This window comes from Panthera uncia (genome assembly GCF_023721935.1).
Source record: "Panthera uncia isolate 11264 chromosome A3 unlocalized genomic scaffold, Puncia_PCG_1.0 HiC_scaffold_11, whole genome shotgun sequence".
NCBI classification, from domain to species: Eukaryota; Metazoa; Chordata; class Mammalia; order Carnivora; family Felidae; genus Panthera; species Panthera uncia.
Window position 1 is genome coordinate 79,689,260 of NW_026057578.1, and position 16,290 is coordinate 79,705,549.

Consider the following 16,290-nt stretch of genomic DNA (forward strand, 5'->3'; position numbering starts at 1 on the left):
AGGGATTCCTGCTGTCGCTGAGTTCTGAGTAAAATCAACATTTGCCTTCATGCAGTGTGGCTAATATAGAAATTACACTAACGAATGTGTTAGAATTTACACACTCAGGTGAACACTGGTTCTTTGAAAAAGTCACCTTGAGAAGCTATATTCTAAAATTGGAAGCGGCTGTTTGGGGTGTGTGTGTGTGTGAGAGAGAGAGAGAGAGAGAGAGACAGAGAGACAGAGAGAGAGACAGAGAGCTCTAAGAAACTGCCAATCTTTTGATGTTATGATTCCTTCCTATAATTTCCACACCTGGATGTATGGATAATTATGGTTTTGGGGGGGGGCACAACAAATTCTGTCATCCCCTATCCTTTTCTTAAAAATTCTTTTAAAGAGATGGTGAGTAGGGGAGGGGCAGAGAGAGAGAATCCCAAGTGGGCTCTGCGCTGACAGCACAGACCCCTATGTGGGGCTTGATCCCACAAACTGTAAAATCATGAGCTGAGCTGAGACCAAGAGCCAGATGCTTAACCGACTGGGCACCCAGGCACTCCTGTCATTCCCTACCTATCCCCAATCCCTGTTTACACTCAACTTTGGAAGTAATTACTTTAGGGATCCTAACATGTTACCAAGACCCACAGTGGGAAATTCCTCCCGCTATACCTCTGCACGTGCACCTGAGCCCAGCCCAGCCCAGCCCAGCCCAGCTTTGGGAGCTCTTACCTACTGTAGACCTTAGATAGTCATTTTGTGGGAAATTCCTTCTTTATTCCTTGTACAGCTAGCCCAATTCAACTACTGTCTCTCCACGTAGGGATCTGTCCCTCCTGAGTCAGGCTTTGGACAACTTTATGGACACTTAGGGTTTGGGTTGCTATTATTATTCGATTATATCATGGATAAAAAAAAGATCTTGAGTTGCCTGGCAATATAGTAATTTTAACATTTTAATGAAACATTACAATCACCATTTCAAATAACTCCTTTTCCAAAGGTCATGTGACAAGCCAATTGAAAGCGAGGAGTATCTGAATGTGTTGCATTCTTGCAGAGGTGTGGTATGCAAAACAATTGTGCTTACTTCACAATACACAGAAAAGGTAAAATAAGAGCCTTGTCATTTGAGTGAACACTCATGTTGGCTGAATGATTCAAGTAGAGTACTAAGGGGCTATTAGTGAAAGTACTGCACAAGGCTTTGGTTTTCACTTCCTATTCTTGTGTTTCATTTACAAAGCAGGCAGCCTTTTAGTTGAAAGATTTCTGAAACAGACTATCCTCTAAAATTGGGAATCACTGTTTATATCACAACGAGTTGATGTTTTTGACTCTATTGGCACCTTTAATTTAAAAATAAAAACAAAGTGCAACATAGTTGTCTCTGCTTCAACAAACAAAACTCGGGAATTTAACCAAATCCTGGTGACTCAAGTTCCTGTGTTAGGATGGACATAGGAAACAGAAGTTCTAGTACCAGATTTATCAGTCGGTAGCCACTTTGTCTGATTAGGCTTTGGTTTCTCAACTGTAACTTGATTGCCAAGATCTCTTCTAGTTTCATATTCTATATTTTTATTAACAGCTACACAGTAATAAGATACAGTAGAACTTCAGGAAATTCCAAGGCAGACAGACTTTAGTTTTCCCTTTCAATCTTGGATTGCTTTTTGTGCCTTTTGGACCGATGATAGGCTTTCAAGTCTGGATGACATGCTTTGAGGCTATGGTCGATATTCCTTCTCTTTTCTCCAGGAGAATCTTTTTTTGTTCTCTTCTGGCATCATCTATGGGCTTCTTCTTGTTGCCAAGTCACCTACTTATTGTCACTTTTGGCAATGTCTCCATGTCTTCCATTTTTATCTTTTCAGCCAATAACGACACATTTTCTGATCAAATAGCTTCGCAAACTTCATTCTTTTGACTGCTTTTGTTAATGCTCCTACTTACAGAGTGTTTTGGTAGCTTAATGGTTCAGAGTTCTAACAGTTTCCTACAATTACCTAAGAAATAGTTTCTGACAGGCCATGATAGCTCATCCGCTCGGGAAAGAATTCCTTCAGTGTGTTAACGTGGGGAAGCAGCAGACAGGACACCAAAAGCACAGGCAACAAAAGCAAAAATCAACAAGTGGGACTCAAAAGCTTTGCACAGCAAAGTAAACAACAAAACGAAAAGACAACCTGTGGAATAAGAGAGTTTATTTGCAAACCATATCCGATAAGGACTTAATCTCCAAAATATATAAGAAACTCTTAGAACTCAATAGTAAAACACCCTAGTAACTCAATTAAAAAATGGGCTAAGGACTCGAATATCTAGTTCTTTGAAGATATACAAATGGCCAACAAGTATATGAAAAATGTTCAATGTCACTAATCATCAGGGAATGCAAATCAAAGCCACAATGAGATGTCATTTCACATGTCAGGTTGACTATTTTCAAAATACAAAAGACAACAAAGTGTTGGCAAGGATGTAGAGCAATTGGAACCCTTGCACAGTACTGGTGGGAATGCAAAATGGTGCAGCCCCTAGGAAAACAAAAAAAAAAATTTTTTTTTAATTCCTCAAGAAATTAAAAATATAACTACCATATTATCCAGCCATCCCATTCATTTCTGGGTAGTTACCCAAGAGAATTGAAATGAGGGTCTTGAACAAATAATTAGCACTCTCGTGTCCACTGTGGCACTATCCCCTCGGAGCCAAGGCATGGAAACAATCCAAATGCCCAACAGGTGAATTAATAAAGAAAAAATAGTATATACATACTCTGGAATACAATTCAGCCTTAAAAAAGGAAATTTTGCAATAGGCATTAATATGGATGAACCTCGAGGACATTATGTTAAGTGGAACAAGCCAGTCACAAAAAGACAAATACTTCATGAATCCACCTATATGAAGTAATGCTACTACATCCTGGATGTGAATTTTTCTGGTTGCAGGACTAGAAATGATCATGAGTTTCTGCATCAGTGAATTTGTTGCTACCTTCCAGGCAGCTGCATGGATCTTATAACTAATCATGTTTAACCTGCGAACACCTTTGTGCTAAATTGATTTGTGGCTCACATTTAGCAAGTTTATAGGTCTTCATTAAATCTATTCATGCCACTTCTGGTTCTATCTTCTTTTGTTATAATACCAAACCTTTTTTGTTGTTATTCTTTTAAAAAATTTTGATGTTTAATCTTCTTAGTTACTTACAATTTTGGTTTGCTACCTTAAATCATTTTTTAAAAACTGTGCAAGACATAGACTTCAGATCCCACTCAGTGAAAAAGGGGGAAGGAGCAAATATGGTAGTTGCATACACAGGTATGGAGCAAGACTTCCAAGGTTCAAATTCCAACTCTTGCACTCATGAGCCATATGAACCTCGGGCAAGTTCCTAGATAATGCTGTGCCTGGTTTTTGTTGTGAAAAGGAGACAAGAGTTCCTACCTCACAGGGCTGTTTTGAGCTTTAATTAATATACTTAAAATTGTGTATTTAGAACAGAGCTTGACACATAACAAATACTCAAATGTTAGCTGTGAGGAATTTATTTTACGCTGTGGTTTAACATACATAGCTGAATTTACAATCTAATGTCAGCCTGAAGACACCAGCATTCGCATCATATCATTTAAGAGAATGTTTGGATTTGGATGTGATGCTTTACAACACTTACTAGGAAAACTCTTATCTTATTTACTCCATTTTCTGCTGACAGTATTATCCAGTACAGGCATATTTCTTTAAGGGAAGCTGGACTTAGAGAGAGGTTCAAGAATTCTTTGTTTTCCATCAACACCTGCATATTAAAAAGATTTTAAAAAACCAAACACAACTTGTGCTTTGCCACGGTCAGAAAGAATTTGAAACAGCAACATATTAAGATTCAATAAAATAGGACTTTTTTTTTTTTTTAAGGCAAGACCTAAGGAAAAAGATGTACATGAATGAGAAGGGAGAAAAACTGTATTAGGATACATTGGCTAAAGGAAGTTACTGTAGTTGAAAACAGAACTTCATTTCCTCAGAAGGCAGCTGAAACAAAGAGAAACATGAGAGGTGTCCCAACTCTCTATTTCAGTGAAAGGAAGTTTGCCATTAATCAGGAGAAATACTTTTTTGTTTCTAAGGCAGCACAGTGTATATGGAGAACATTGATCATGATGGTTTAAGAACTTTGACAGCACCTTAAAAAAGCAGAGACAGTTTACCTTTGGCAAATAACTTGTCTAACAGGGAGTCTCCATCTAATGTCCGTCCAAGGCTAAGTTCCTGATTCCACAAGCAATGCACCCTCCCCCCAAACTTTTATTTTCATAATCTCCACTTCAAACAGTAATTCTATTCTTCTAGTTGCTCAGGCTAGATGAGCCGAGTCATTGACTCCTCTTCTTTTACAACCCATATTTGATCTGCCAGCAAATATTGTCAGCTCTGCCTTCAAAATATATCGATTCTGTCCACTTTTCAGACCAGCCCCATTGCCACCACTTTGATCCATGCCACCATCATTTCTTTCCAGGGTTACTGTGATGGTCTAACTGGTCTCCCCACTATCACTTTGGTCTATTTGCATCTATTAAAATAGAAGTCAGATCATGTCACTTCCTTGCTCAAAATCCTCCTGTTGCCCCCGTCTCACTGAGAATAAAAGCCAAGCCTCAGGAGGCCCTTCATGATCTAGTTTCATCCCCACACCCCACTTATCTCTATCACTTTTCCTTTTTGGCCTTTCACCCTATATGGCTACACTGGTGTTTTGCTATTACAGAAATATTCCAAGCACACTTTTACTTCAAGATTTTTGCAATTGCTACTTCTTCTGCCCAAATAATCTCCTAGATGTGGCTTTCCCTTGCCTTCCTACTTAATACTGCAAACATTCCACACACATCACATAAAACATTTTGTATCTCCCTTCCCTGCTTTATTTGTCCCTTCAACACTCTTCACTATCATGCTGTATCTTCTATTTTTCTTACTCATTTCTATCTTCCCCACTAAAATATGAGCTCCGTGAAGGCAGGGATTTTTTTCTTGTTAAATCACCCAAAGTTTAGAACAAGGCTTGGTGCATAGTAGATATTCAGATATCTGTTGCAAGAATTCGTGGATAAAACTTGAGGGCATGGACTAAAAGCATACTTACTTCTGAAAGTGGGAGTAGGAGACAGAAAGAATAATGCAGTTCAGTAAGCAGCATTTTGATAATCTCATTTGCTACAGGGTTAATGCTTAGAACATAAACACAAAAGAATGGATCACCCATCTTTTGGCCAGTGGTCTCTAAGGTGGGATACCACAAAATGATCCATCACAATGAGGGGCCAAAGTGTTAAAATTATATTTATCTTATAAATTTAAAGAAATAATGGATGGATTTTCATTGGTGCCCTCACTCACTTGCTCAGTCTATATGTCAGAAGGTCATGCATCACACATGGTTCTTGAGGTATCCTGAGGGAGGAGTAGAGTAGCAGTATTCATGTTAGATGTAATTATATATTTATTTACATGATTATTTACCCCTATACTATTTTGCATGTGTCAGAATGTTTTTTAAATGATGGAAGTAAGCAATTACAGCTTCAGGAAGATAGCCTGGTAAAAGACTCCTCCTTCTGGATATTTACTCTTTCTTGCTTCATGACCCTAACATGTTAGATGAAGGAAATTCCCTACACAAATTAAGGAAGTATTTAGATAATTAGATCACTTTCATAAAAGAGTTAAGCCATAAAGATTACCTTTGGGAGACCTAAATGCAACTTTTTCTCCTTGGCCAGAATACTGACATTCCCTTAATACAACTGAGTAAGTAAAAGTGTTTCATTAGATATAGGCAGAATGACGGAACCAATATTCAAAATGCTTGAACAGAAAAACACCTAATGATTTAAATAGCCTGAGTTTTCAAAACTTGAATTTGATAGAAAATGAATCAGACTTTTCATAGCTGGGAGGAGAAAATTCAGGCACTTTGAGAAGAACGTGGACCTTTCATGGACATCGAGGCACTGTGTAAACAGTCTAGTATTCAACTTGCAAAGAGCCAACTCTCTAGCAGGACTTAACTAAAGCCTCAATTATTCAACCACTACACAAAGTTCCTTTATTAATAAGTAAGAGATGCTTTCCCAAGAGGACCAGCGATTTAAAGTGTTACATTAAATGCAAATTCTTCACCTATTTAAAGTGAGTATTTTTGAAGTGGGGGAGAGGTAGATTTGTCCACAAGTTTTTGTGTCTGGTTTCCCATTCTCAGTTATGCAATAATGAACTCACAGAGACAAATTCAAGTATCTATTTTGAAAAGTATTTACTTAGTTTGAATAAATTAATTGCAAATAAAAATTAGCTACAATATATAGCCTGAATAGAAATGACTAGAACAAATACAACACAGGACTTGATTTCCTTGCATTAGTCACAAAGCATGTGACTATGTGGAAAACTTCAAAATCAATTATACTTCTTTGAAAAGGGGATAACAGCAGTTACTGATACATCACAACTAGTAAACTTATAATACAAGTTTCCTGACATGCATTTCCTGAGTGAACCCAAATGATCATTTTTAAAAACAAGGAAATTCTGACAAGTTCAATTAAAGTAAAAATAGTTCATGGCTTCTAAGCAACAGGTTTTTTTTTTTTTAAACTAAAAGAAAATTCAGAACAGCATAGTAATAGTTATGATAAATTAAAGCTATACTACCACATACAAAAATTTGCTAGAGTCAATTAAGTATTACACAACTTTCAAACTAAAGGAACACAAATCAGAAGATTAAAAAAAAAAAAAAGATCCTGTCTAATCTAAAAGTGTACTGATTTCTACAAGGTCACAAAGGGTTTGATGTAGTGCAACTGTCTATGCGTCCCTTGTGGTACATTATGAAAAGGGGAGGGGAGGGAGTGAAGAAACATTTTCTTGCTTCTTGAAGCAAAGAACTCATTGGAATTAGAGAATAAACATACCGTGCAAGTATGTTCCTCTACTCGGCTGTCACTGGTGCTCATCTGCCAACCAAACATTTCCTCGAGTCACACGGTGGCAACTCTCCTTAGAATTCAAAGCCCACACAGTTAAGGCTGGTCTGCTAGGTTAAAAAAAAGGGGGCACTGTTGTCATTCAACCCTTTATCTCTTTCTAGATTTCTTAATGCCTGGGAAGACCACATACAGAATAATCAATTAGTTAAGCATTTCTTTTTCTAAAAGCAAATCAAGTCACTCTCTTCCTTGTTAATTTATGCTTTTTTCTCATGAGAATGATTTTTTTCTAGAAACAGTGAACAGATGAACCACAGTTTATATCTAAAAAATAAACTTGCCAAATGTTGCTGGTACTAAAAACAGATTAGTTATCATGGGAGAAAAATAGATAATCTAGATTAAATTGCATATTCAACGGAGCATATAAAATGTTTCTTAGCATTAAGTTTTCGTTATATACTACACTTGAGAGAAACATTAAGAAAAAGAACTTTCCTGATTATATTCAACGTGGTTAAAAACAAACAGCTCTTACACAATAGTAATTAATATGAATTTGGTTTTACAAAGTATTCTAATTTACCAAACTCCATATTTAGAAGGGGAGTGGGGAGAGGCTCTCTTGTCCTTCTTTCTAAGCTTGCAAATCCTTGAGCTATACTCGCTAAACTACCATTCACACCAAGAGTGTGACACCATCGTTACCATGCTACTCTATCAAGAACATTCGAAGATATTTTCTATAATAAAGATAAATAGAAAAAAGTTAATATACACGTTGCTGTATTTTACAATGTTTGCAACAAACTGTAAACTAACATAGTTTGAACCAACAGTACCCTCAGTTATATAAAACAATTTTTCAACACTGAGGATGGGTGATTCAAAAACACTAAAAGGAAGGCAACAAATTAGACTATGTCTTTTTATCCTCAAAATAGATTTTCAAAACTCAGAATTCAGAAGTCTGGTACTTTCAGAAATTCTTTTCTTGAGTTTCCCAGATTTTTTGATCAGAAATTGTTGCTATTTATTATAAATGTTTAAAAAAATTCTTCATCTTAATGCAAATGACCAGAGCAGAGAAACTGTGACATGGACAACAGGTTGGAAAACCCAACTCACTTAGCTTATAAATTTATAATGTAGTCCTGGAGGACAACTGTCTGTTAGTCTAGAGGTCCTTGGAAAATAAGTCTGATGTAGCCTTGTTCACCAGCCAACTGATGTGCACAAAAGGGGCAGGCTGCGTGAAAAGTATGAGTACCATGAGGAAGTGGGATCTGGGACCAATAGGCAGTTGTCTTTTCTGAACACACATGCCCGCATGGGCTGAACGCATGGGTTGGAGGGCCGGCGTCCACATAAAATCCAGCTTCACATCCAAGCCACAGAGGGACATAGGGACCAACAGACCTACACATGGGACATTCACGATCTTTTCCATCACGTTCTTCTTTGTTTCCCCAGTTATGATAGCCATGCACATGGCCGCAGTTTAGATATACCCATGGTTGTTTTTCATCAACAACATCTTTCCTCTTCATACTAGGAAACGCTAGTGTGTTGAACCCGACAGGGCACTGAGGTCGTGCTGCATTGATTTCCTGTCTTAAAGCTTCTAAATGCTTCACTGTAGGAGTGTGGGAAAGGCCTTCTGCAGTACGCCACAGCAATGTTGCACCGCAGAGGTCAATTAATGAGCCATCTTGTAATTGATTGGTTTCAATTTCCACCTAGAGGAAACAAGAATCAAAAAACACATTCACCACTGTGTTTTCAATTCTCATGTGAGAGTTTTGGTCTTACATGCTCCTTACTCAAGAATTGAGATTTCCTATGACTGTTACTAAATAGAAGAAACTCTAATGGTAGTCATGAAAAATGTAAGCTTGAAAACCAAAGGTAAAATATTGAGCAGGAACAGATTTCTTTTCAGCCTTATGGTAAAGACGACAGATGATTAAAACATGTAGCTCATCAGTAAGTCTAATATTTCCAATATATGTCATGATCGAAGAGATATAGATACAAGTAGAAAATCACAGTGCTATTTAACTTAGAAAAGCTTAGGTTTTAAAACATATTAACATGATATGAGAGAATAAATTTTTCAAGTGTCTTGATTAAAACATTCAGATATTATCCTCTAGTATAATATTTAGTAGTCCTTGTTTTATAGTCAGACTTGTGTCAGCAAGAGATTTAAGAGTTTTTGGAGGGGCCCTTGGGTGGCTTAGTTGGTTAAGCATCTGACTCTTGATTTCGGCTTAGGTCATGATCTCAAAATTTGCAGAGTCAAGGCCTGTGTTGGGCTCTGCACTGACAACATGGAGCCTGCTTAGGATTCTCTCTCTCCTTCTCTCTGCCCCTCCCCTGCTCATGCTTTCTCTCTCTCAAAATAAATAAACTTAAAAAAAGAAAAAAGAGTTTTTGTAAATACGTAATACATTCAGTCTAACTCACCTTAGGTACAGCTTACTGTACCTAGGTAAGAAACTACATCTCAATACTTACCATTTTTCCTCTCTGCTGAGCTGATCTGGTTTCCCGCAGGCTGAACACATTTCCACACACTGATATTTCTCTCCATATTCCAGGCTTGGAGTCTTCTGTGAACCCATTGCGTGGATGCATAACAAGAACGCCATTAGTGGTCAAACCATCCATCTGCCCATCTGATGTCTTCCATTTGGCAGCCTTCTCCTAGTAGCAATAAGAATAGTGAACTTCCATTTATTTGTAAATTGGAAACAGAAGTGGTTATAAAATAACACATCATTTAGGAAAACAGCTTTTTACCCCAAGGAAGATGTTTTTTGATGAGTCAAATCCTGCAGCATAAATCCGTGCTGTAAAGGGGGGATTCCGTTCACATATGATTCTACAGGCAAACCTTGATATAGTGCTTTGCACGGACTGGGTATCAGAATTACTTTGGCTTCCGGGAACTGTGTCAGTTACTACAAAATCAATTGGACTTTCAGTTGACCGACCAATCTAAGGGAAAAAGAAATATCTATAAACCTATTGAAAGGAATACAGTGGAAAATCCATTCAAGAAAGGTATAATAAGATGAAATCATTAAACTTCTAGAATTTCTAAAGCTTAATAAACTTATACTGAACTCTGAGAGCATCTACACCGTAAAAAACTAATCTGTCAAACTTGTTCTGATGTAATAATCATTTAGAGCACAGAAAGAATTAAGTGGGAACTTACCACCCAGAATATATGAAACCCTCAGGGAATGCAGAGCTTAGGATGGCTGAGATTTTCGATGGCTGCAAATTTTAATTTTAACCCCTTTGGATGGAAATATGCCTACCATGTATTACTCTACCTTCTTTACCAGAATGTAGTGAACATACAAGTAAATCTTTTATGATGACTCAAGGACATTAAACTATAAATACCATTTAAATTAAACTGAAATGCAGTGATGTCTTCAGGTACTATAAAGGTGTACAAGAATGCTGATCCTTATGTTAATGTTAAGAGCTTACACAGGTTTGCTTTGAGGTCTTACGTATACTTTACAGATATTCTTGTGTGTTTTCTGTCAGCTTGTCAGCTATCATTTCTTACTGTTGGGCATGCTCATCTTTAGCAGCATGCTCGCCTCTAACCAGTTAACTATTATTCTGATATTGGTTGAGAAATCAAAAAAACTAAACCTCAAAGAACAGTATTTCAAAAGGTTCTTGGTGAGATCTTAAAAGAGTCTCCACAGAGCAAAGAAAAGGAATTTCAGCCCATGGCCTGTGTGGCCTTTATTTTATATGCCAGATGTCCTTTTTTATTTTCTTCCTGGTTCTTGGCCGTATTTCTGAAAGATAAGGTTTCCAGCTAAGGAGAGTTCTGGTGGGTGGGTCAGCAAATTAAAACATCTTCAGAAGTACCAGCTAGTAAAGAAATTAATTTTCATTTTGAAAGATGAAAGTTGAAAAGGAAATCAGTGGAACAGATGACAGAACTGACAAGTGTCACAGGGCTTTAAAGTAAACATTTAAAAATGATCAGTTCATTCACGGGTTTGTTACAAAGTAGTATCTAAAATTGAGGAAACTGGATACTGAGAAAAAACACTGACCCTCCACAAAGATGACACTTCAGTCATTCTTTGCATAGTTGAGCCTCAAGAATTCCTCATACCTACACACCTTTGGATAAAATACTTTTAGTGTTTTTGTCCTATCATCAATTGTAAGTCATTAGTTTGGATAGTTTTTGAAAGAAATTGGTTGGTTAACAAATGTAAGACTGGATGTCTCTTTTCCTGCTTTTTAAGATAATAATAGCCAAAGAAAATGGTCTCTGACTTTTGAAACTAAAAATATTTCCAAAAATAAAAGCTCTTTTATTTTTTTTATTAAAAAAAAATTTTTTTTAATGTTTTATTTATTTTTGAGACAGAGAGAGATAGAGCATGAATGGGGGAGGGGCAGAGAGAGAGGGAGACACAGAATGCAGAGTAGGCTCCAGGCTCTGAGCTGTCAGCACACAGCCCTACGCAGGGCTCGAACTCACGAACCACAAGATCATGACCTGAGCCAAAGTCGGATGCTCAACCAACTGAGCCACCCAGGCGCCCCAAGGCTCTTTTAGATCCAAAAGATGTAGGCCAGGAAATAGATTGAGGATTGATATTTAGAATCAAGAAATTCAGAAATGGCACTTATTTGGGAGGAGAGATTATTCCAGAAGAGTTGATATTTGATCTGGGACTTGGAGGATATTTAAGACAACAAAGCAATATTGGTAAAGACAGGTAAGAAGGAAGAAATCTCATGAATTTATAAAGAGAAGAAACCTCTGTGATCATGATCAGATTCCAAAATATAATTTTTGTGTGTTAAGATAAATTTTGTAATTCTTTCTCTTTTGAACTGCTACTATGAGCTTTAAAAACATATATCCCTATCATGTTATCTCCCACTCTCATTAAAAACCCCAATGGTCTCTTACAGGCTATCCAAACTTCTTAGTTTCTTATTTCTATAATAATTAGAAACTGACCTCACAATTTGCTTCCCACCAATCCAGTTTAATTTATCATTGCTATTCACACGAAAAGTATATTCTAGCTACAAGCAGCTTACTTGTCAATCTACCACACTGTGTACTTTGCCATCTCTTTTGTCAGAATGCCTTTCTACTGGCTGGACTGGCAAAATCCTGCTCAACTTGACTAAAAAAAAAAAGGAGAGGGGCACCTGGGTGGCTCAGTTGGTTAAGTGTCCAATTTCAGCCTAGGTCATGATCTCACGGTTTGTGGGTTCAAGCCCCACATCGAGCTCTGTGCTGACAGTTCAGAGCCTGAAGCCTGCTTCGGATTCTGTGTCTCCCTCTCTCCCTCTGCCCCTCCCTTGCTCTTGCTGTCTCTCTGTCTCTCTCTTGAAAATAAACAATGAAAAAAAAAAAAAGGCCCGGATAAAAAGGCACTACTATTGAAGTCTTTCCCTCACCCTTCTTCAATCCAATCAGAAGCTTCACATTTAGACTACCAGTGTAGGCTATGAATACAATCAACTTGTAATGTCTCCTTTATTTAACTTCACAGTGTCCACCAATGCAGAGTTGGAGTTTGTATAGCTAATGAATTGAACAATAAATTATCTTGTTCAGTTTGGAAGCAATCCTAGAATGTGTATACAACCAGTTTCTCAAAGACTGGCTAATTTATCAGCGTGGTTTCTGATGTATCTCCATTTTTTTGATATAGAAATGTTTGGATTTTCCATACACATAATGCTTGTAGAAGGAGCATCATGTCTATTATATTGGGAAAAACTCTCCATTCCTTTTTGAAAAGGAGAAAACCAAAAATGGCACAACTTATTTAAGGACCTTCATAAGATGGTAAAGACACTGTTCCATAATTCAGAATGCCCGGTTTAATCCCAATTTTGCCCCCACCTAACTTTGTAACATTGAATTCACAAGATTTCAGTAACTTTATTGACAAAAAATAAGGGATAAACAAATAAATTTAAGGTATTATCTAAAACTAAAATTCTGGGGTCAAACATCTAGATAGCATCTTGATTCTTAAAAAAGTTAATTAGGCACATTCATTTTAACTGGCTATCAGTGAAAAAAAATGTGGAAATCATCCTAAAGCTTGTGTTAGGTTCTCATTAAGATCCCAACCTTCATCTTCATTAAGGGTGTTATTTATTTTAAATTTTTTTGGGAAAAGCAAGAAAGACATAAACATACAACCATATTCTAATATTAACTACAGAGACACTATTCTAGAAAATTCAGTATTCTATTAGAAGGGCAGTGAGTGACTTCAGAGAAATATTTTGTTACTGGTTATAATTAAAGACATCCCAGGCCTTTCCACATTCAATCTTGTAAATAAAGAAAAACTGCAAAGTCACTGGGACAGTAATTATAAGAGCAACATTATCAGGTACTAGTAATGTCCTATTTGTTTCCAAAAAACCCAGGGCTTTACAAAACCAAATAAAGGAGAAGACCATGATTTTAGTTTTCATCTTTCGGTTTGACCGTTCTATCATATATCAAGTTTACCAATGTACCAATCAGCACTGGATTGGTACAAAAATGAGAGAAAAAAACCTTTTACTGCATCAGTAGTAGCTTGGAGCAAATATGTGCTGGAAAACAAGCCTGACACATACATGATATGGACAGTTTACAGACTGCCCATACATTTTGTTGCCTCGAGAGGAAGGTGGGAAATAGTGGCAAAAAAGGTCATAAATATGTGCAGAATATTTCTTGGTTCCTTTTTTGGGATAATAGCTAACTGAACTATTATTATAACTACTATTATTAATAGCTAAGTGTTTACCAGCCACCTGGCAGAGCTTTGAGCACTTCACATGTACTAACACATTTAAGCCTCCTAAATGTCATTATGAGGGAAGCTCTATTATCTGCACTTCATAGTAGGAAACTGAGGCATAGAGTGGCTAAGTAATGTTTACTAGGAATTCTGACTTCAGAGCTCATTTCTTAACCATGCTATGCTGACTTCTATATATGAGATTTAGAAATCAAAATATATTTTAATGAAATATGTGGTTAAAATATACTAATCATTAATCTGAACACAGGAAAAGTCACTGACAATAGGTTTTTAACTTTTTTGTTTTAAGGAAAAAAAAAAATTCAGATGTCATAATACCTGAAACATATCAGTGTTGCTGTCATGAGTATATTCAACCACTACTGTCTGGGCCCGAGATAAGGTATACGATATGCTGTGCTGGTCCTTGTTGCTTATTGCCTAAGAAAGAAAAGATTAATAGCAAAAATTAGCTGGTAGGGTAATCAAATCAAATTTAAAAAAGAAAAGTAATGTATTACATACTTGACATATTTTCTCCTAAAATTTAAGGGAGAAATTAATAACTCTTCCATAACCTCAGCTGTGACAGTAGCTTCTTGGGTCGAGTGGGGTGTAAAAATAATCTGAAGATGTTATAGAGTAAGAACATAATTTCATTGTATAAAAACACTATAAAACATGGATCTCCCTTACAAATATTTTAAATGATAAAATAATCAAAATCAAGTCCCATGTAGAAACTGAAAACAGTACTGAATACTGTTCTAATAAGGAGAAAATACAGTATTTTTCAAGATAATGAAGAAAATTATTTTTAAAGTAACTCAAAGAGTTATATTAAGTTACCACAAGCAGAGTTAACTGGTTTTAACCATTCTGTGGCTCTACAGATGACAAATATTTGCCATACGCTGGGCCAAATATGGAAAAATTCATAGAATGATTAAACATTACCAAAGGAAATGGACATAATGCTTACGACTGTATTTCTGACTTATCCCAAACTAAAAACATTGCTAAAAAGAACTTTTTGGTTTTGTTTTCAGGCGTTTTCTATGTATATGAGTTGAAGATAATATCAGAAAGGGGGAAAACCTACACAAAGGAAGTGGAAACAGACTGCATAAAAGGAAAACAGAAAAGAATGATTATACACAGCAAAGAAGCTAAATTTAAAAATGTTTCTTAACTAGAACTTTGGTATTATACATCTTTACTTGGTTTCAATTTGTAGGTAATCTGTAATAGATAAAGCCCTAAAACAATAGCTTTAAAATTAATTAAGATTGTGAAATTTTCCAATATTTAAAGAGAATAAACAAAACACCTGGGTACCAACTACCCAGCTCTATCAAAGCATAATAATGCCACTTTTACTTCTGATTTCTTAAAAGAAATTAAATTCAACAGGTAATATCAATGCTGCTTACATGTTCTTCTTACTCTCCTCTCTTCACAGAGGTATCCAACCTCATTAAATGCACTGTAGATCCATTCCCATGCACGTTGTTAACATTTTAAAAATAAACATTATATAATCGTTTTACAGGCTTTAAAACCTAGAATTACTTTAATTCAGCACAAACCAATGATTTTTCAAATAACTGCCCAGAACCTTAGAAGTTAATTCTTAATGGCTAAAGAGATTTGAAAACACAGGGTTTTATGTACATTGAGACTGTAATCCCTGGCTTTTTTTTAGCTATTAAACCTACTCTTAGATTAAGAATAAGAACTATGTCAAGTTAAGTTCTCACTGGACTGAAAAGCAGGGTTTAATCATATCCTAGATGACTGCCAGAATAGGGTATTTTAAAAGTGGGATCAGAAATATTTTCCCTATGATAGTGGTTCTCAACCACAGGTAGTATTAGCTGTGTAAGGGGCACTTGGAAATATGTAGGTACATATTTTGGCTGTCACAATGATTTGAAGGCTTAAATGGCATTAGTGGTTGGGACAAGAATATTAAATGTCCTGCAATATACGGGACAATCCTGCATAGAAATGGCATACCCAAAATGCAATAGCACTCCTGCAGAGGCAATTCTGGAATAAAGTTCCTCAGGTTGGATCAATTAGCCGTTCACTTTCACTACCTGCTTAGCACATCCCTTCTCTGCAAAAAGAGACACTTAAAAGAAATTGTCCCTTTTCTACATTTACTGGGTCTCAAACAGTAATAGAGAAGGCCTCGTCAAGGCAAGAGGACTGTTCTAGACACTACACTGGACACAAACAAATCCAATTAACTTCAGGACTGGAGTTATGACCTAAAACAAGTCATCACATGTCAATTTCTCTCTCATTTATTTAGCTGACAAAGATATGCCTCAGATGGTATAATATTGATGCACATCCTGGGGCTGCTTAGCTAAAAACACAGGTATTTCCAGAAGCTCAGAGACACTTTGTAATTTTTATTCATTCAACACGATATCAAATACAGTTTATGTTACAAAGTTGGAAGTAGA

General features: G+C 36.4%; 1 protein-coding gene across 2 annotated transcripts in view; it reads right to left on the minus strand.

The window, feature by feature from the left end:
- Positions 1 to 1,546: 1,546 nt before the first annotated feature.
- The window catches only part of PELI1 (pellino E3 ubiquitin protein ligase 1), a 61,704-nt gene continuing 46,960 nt past the window's right edge, over positions 1,547 to 16,290 (minus strand). Inside the window, exons 4-7 of one of the 2 annotated variants that reach the window (XM_049650307.1) lie at positions 14,153 to 14,254; positions 9,792 to 9,989; positions 9,507 to 9,695; positions 1,547 to 8,725 (exon numbers count right to left, since the gene is read on the minus strand). In XM_049650307.1, coding sequence (XP_049506264.1) covers positions 8,159 to 8,725; positions 9,507 to 9,695; positions 9,792 to 9,989; positions 14,153 to 14,254 — 1,056 coding nt within the window. In that variant the 3' untranslated portion in view covers positions 1,547 to 8,158. The remainder of the gene's footprint in view (positions 8,726 to 9,506; positions 9,696 to 9,791; positions 9,990 to 14,152; positions 14,255 to 16,290) is intronic. The other variant, XM_049650308.1, reaches the window with a different exon arrangement.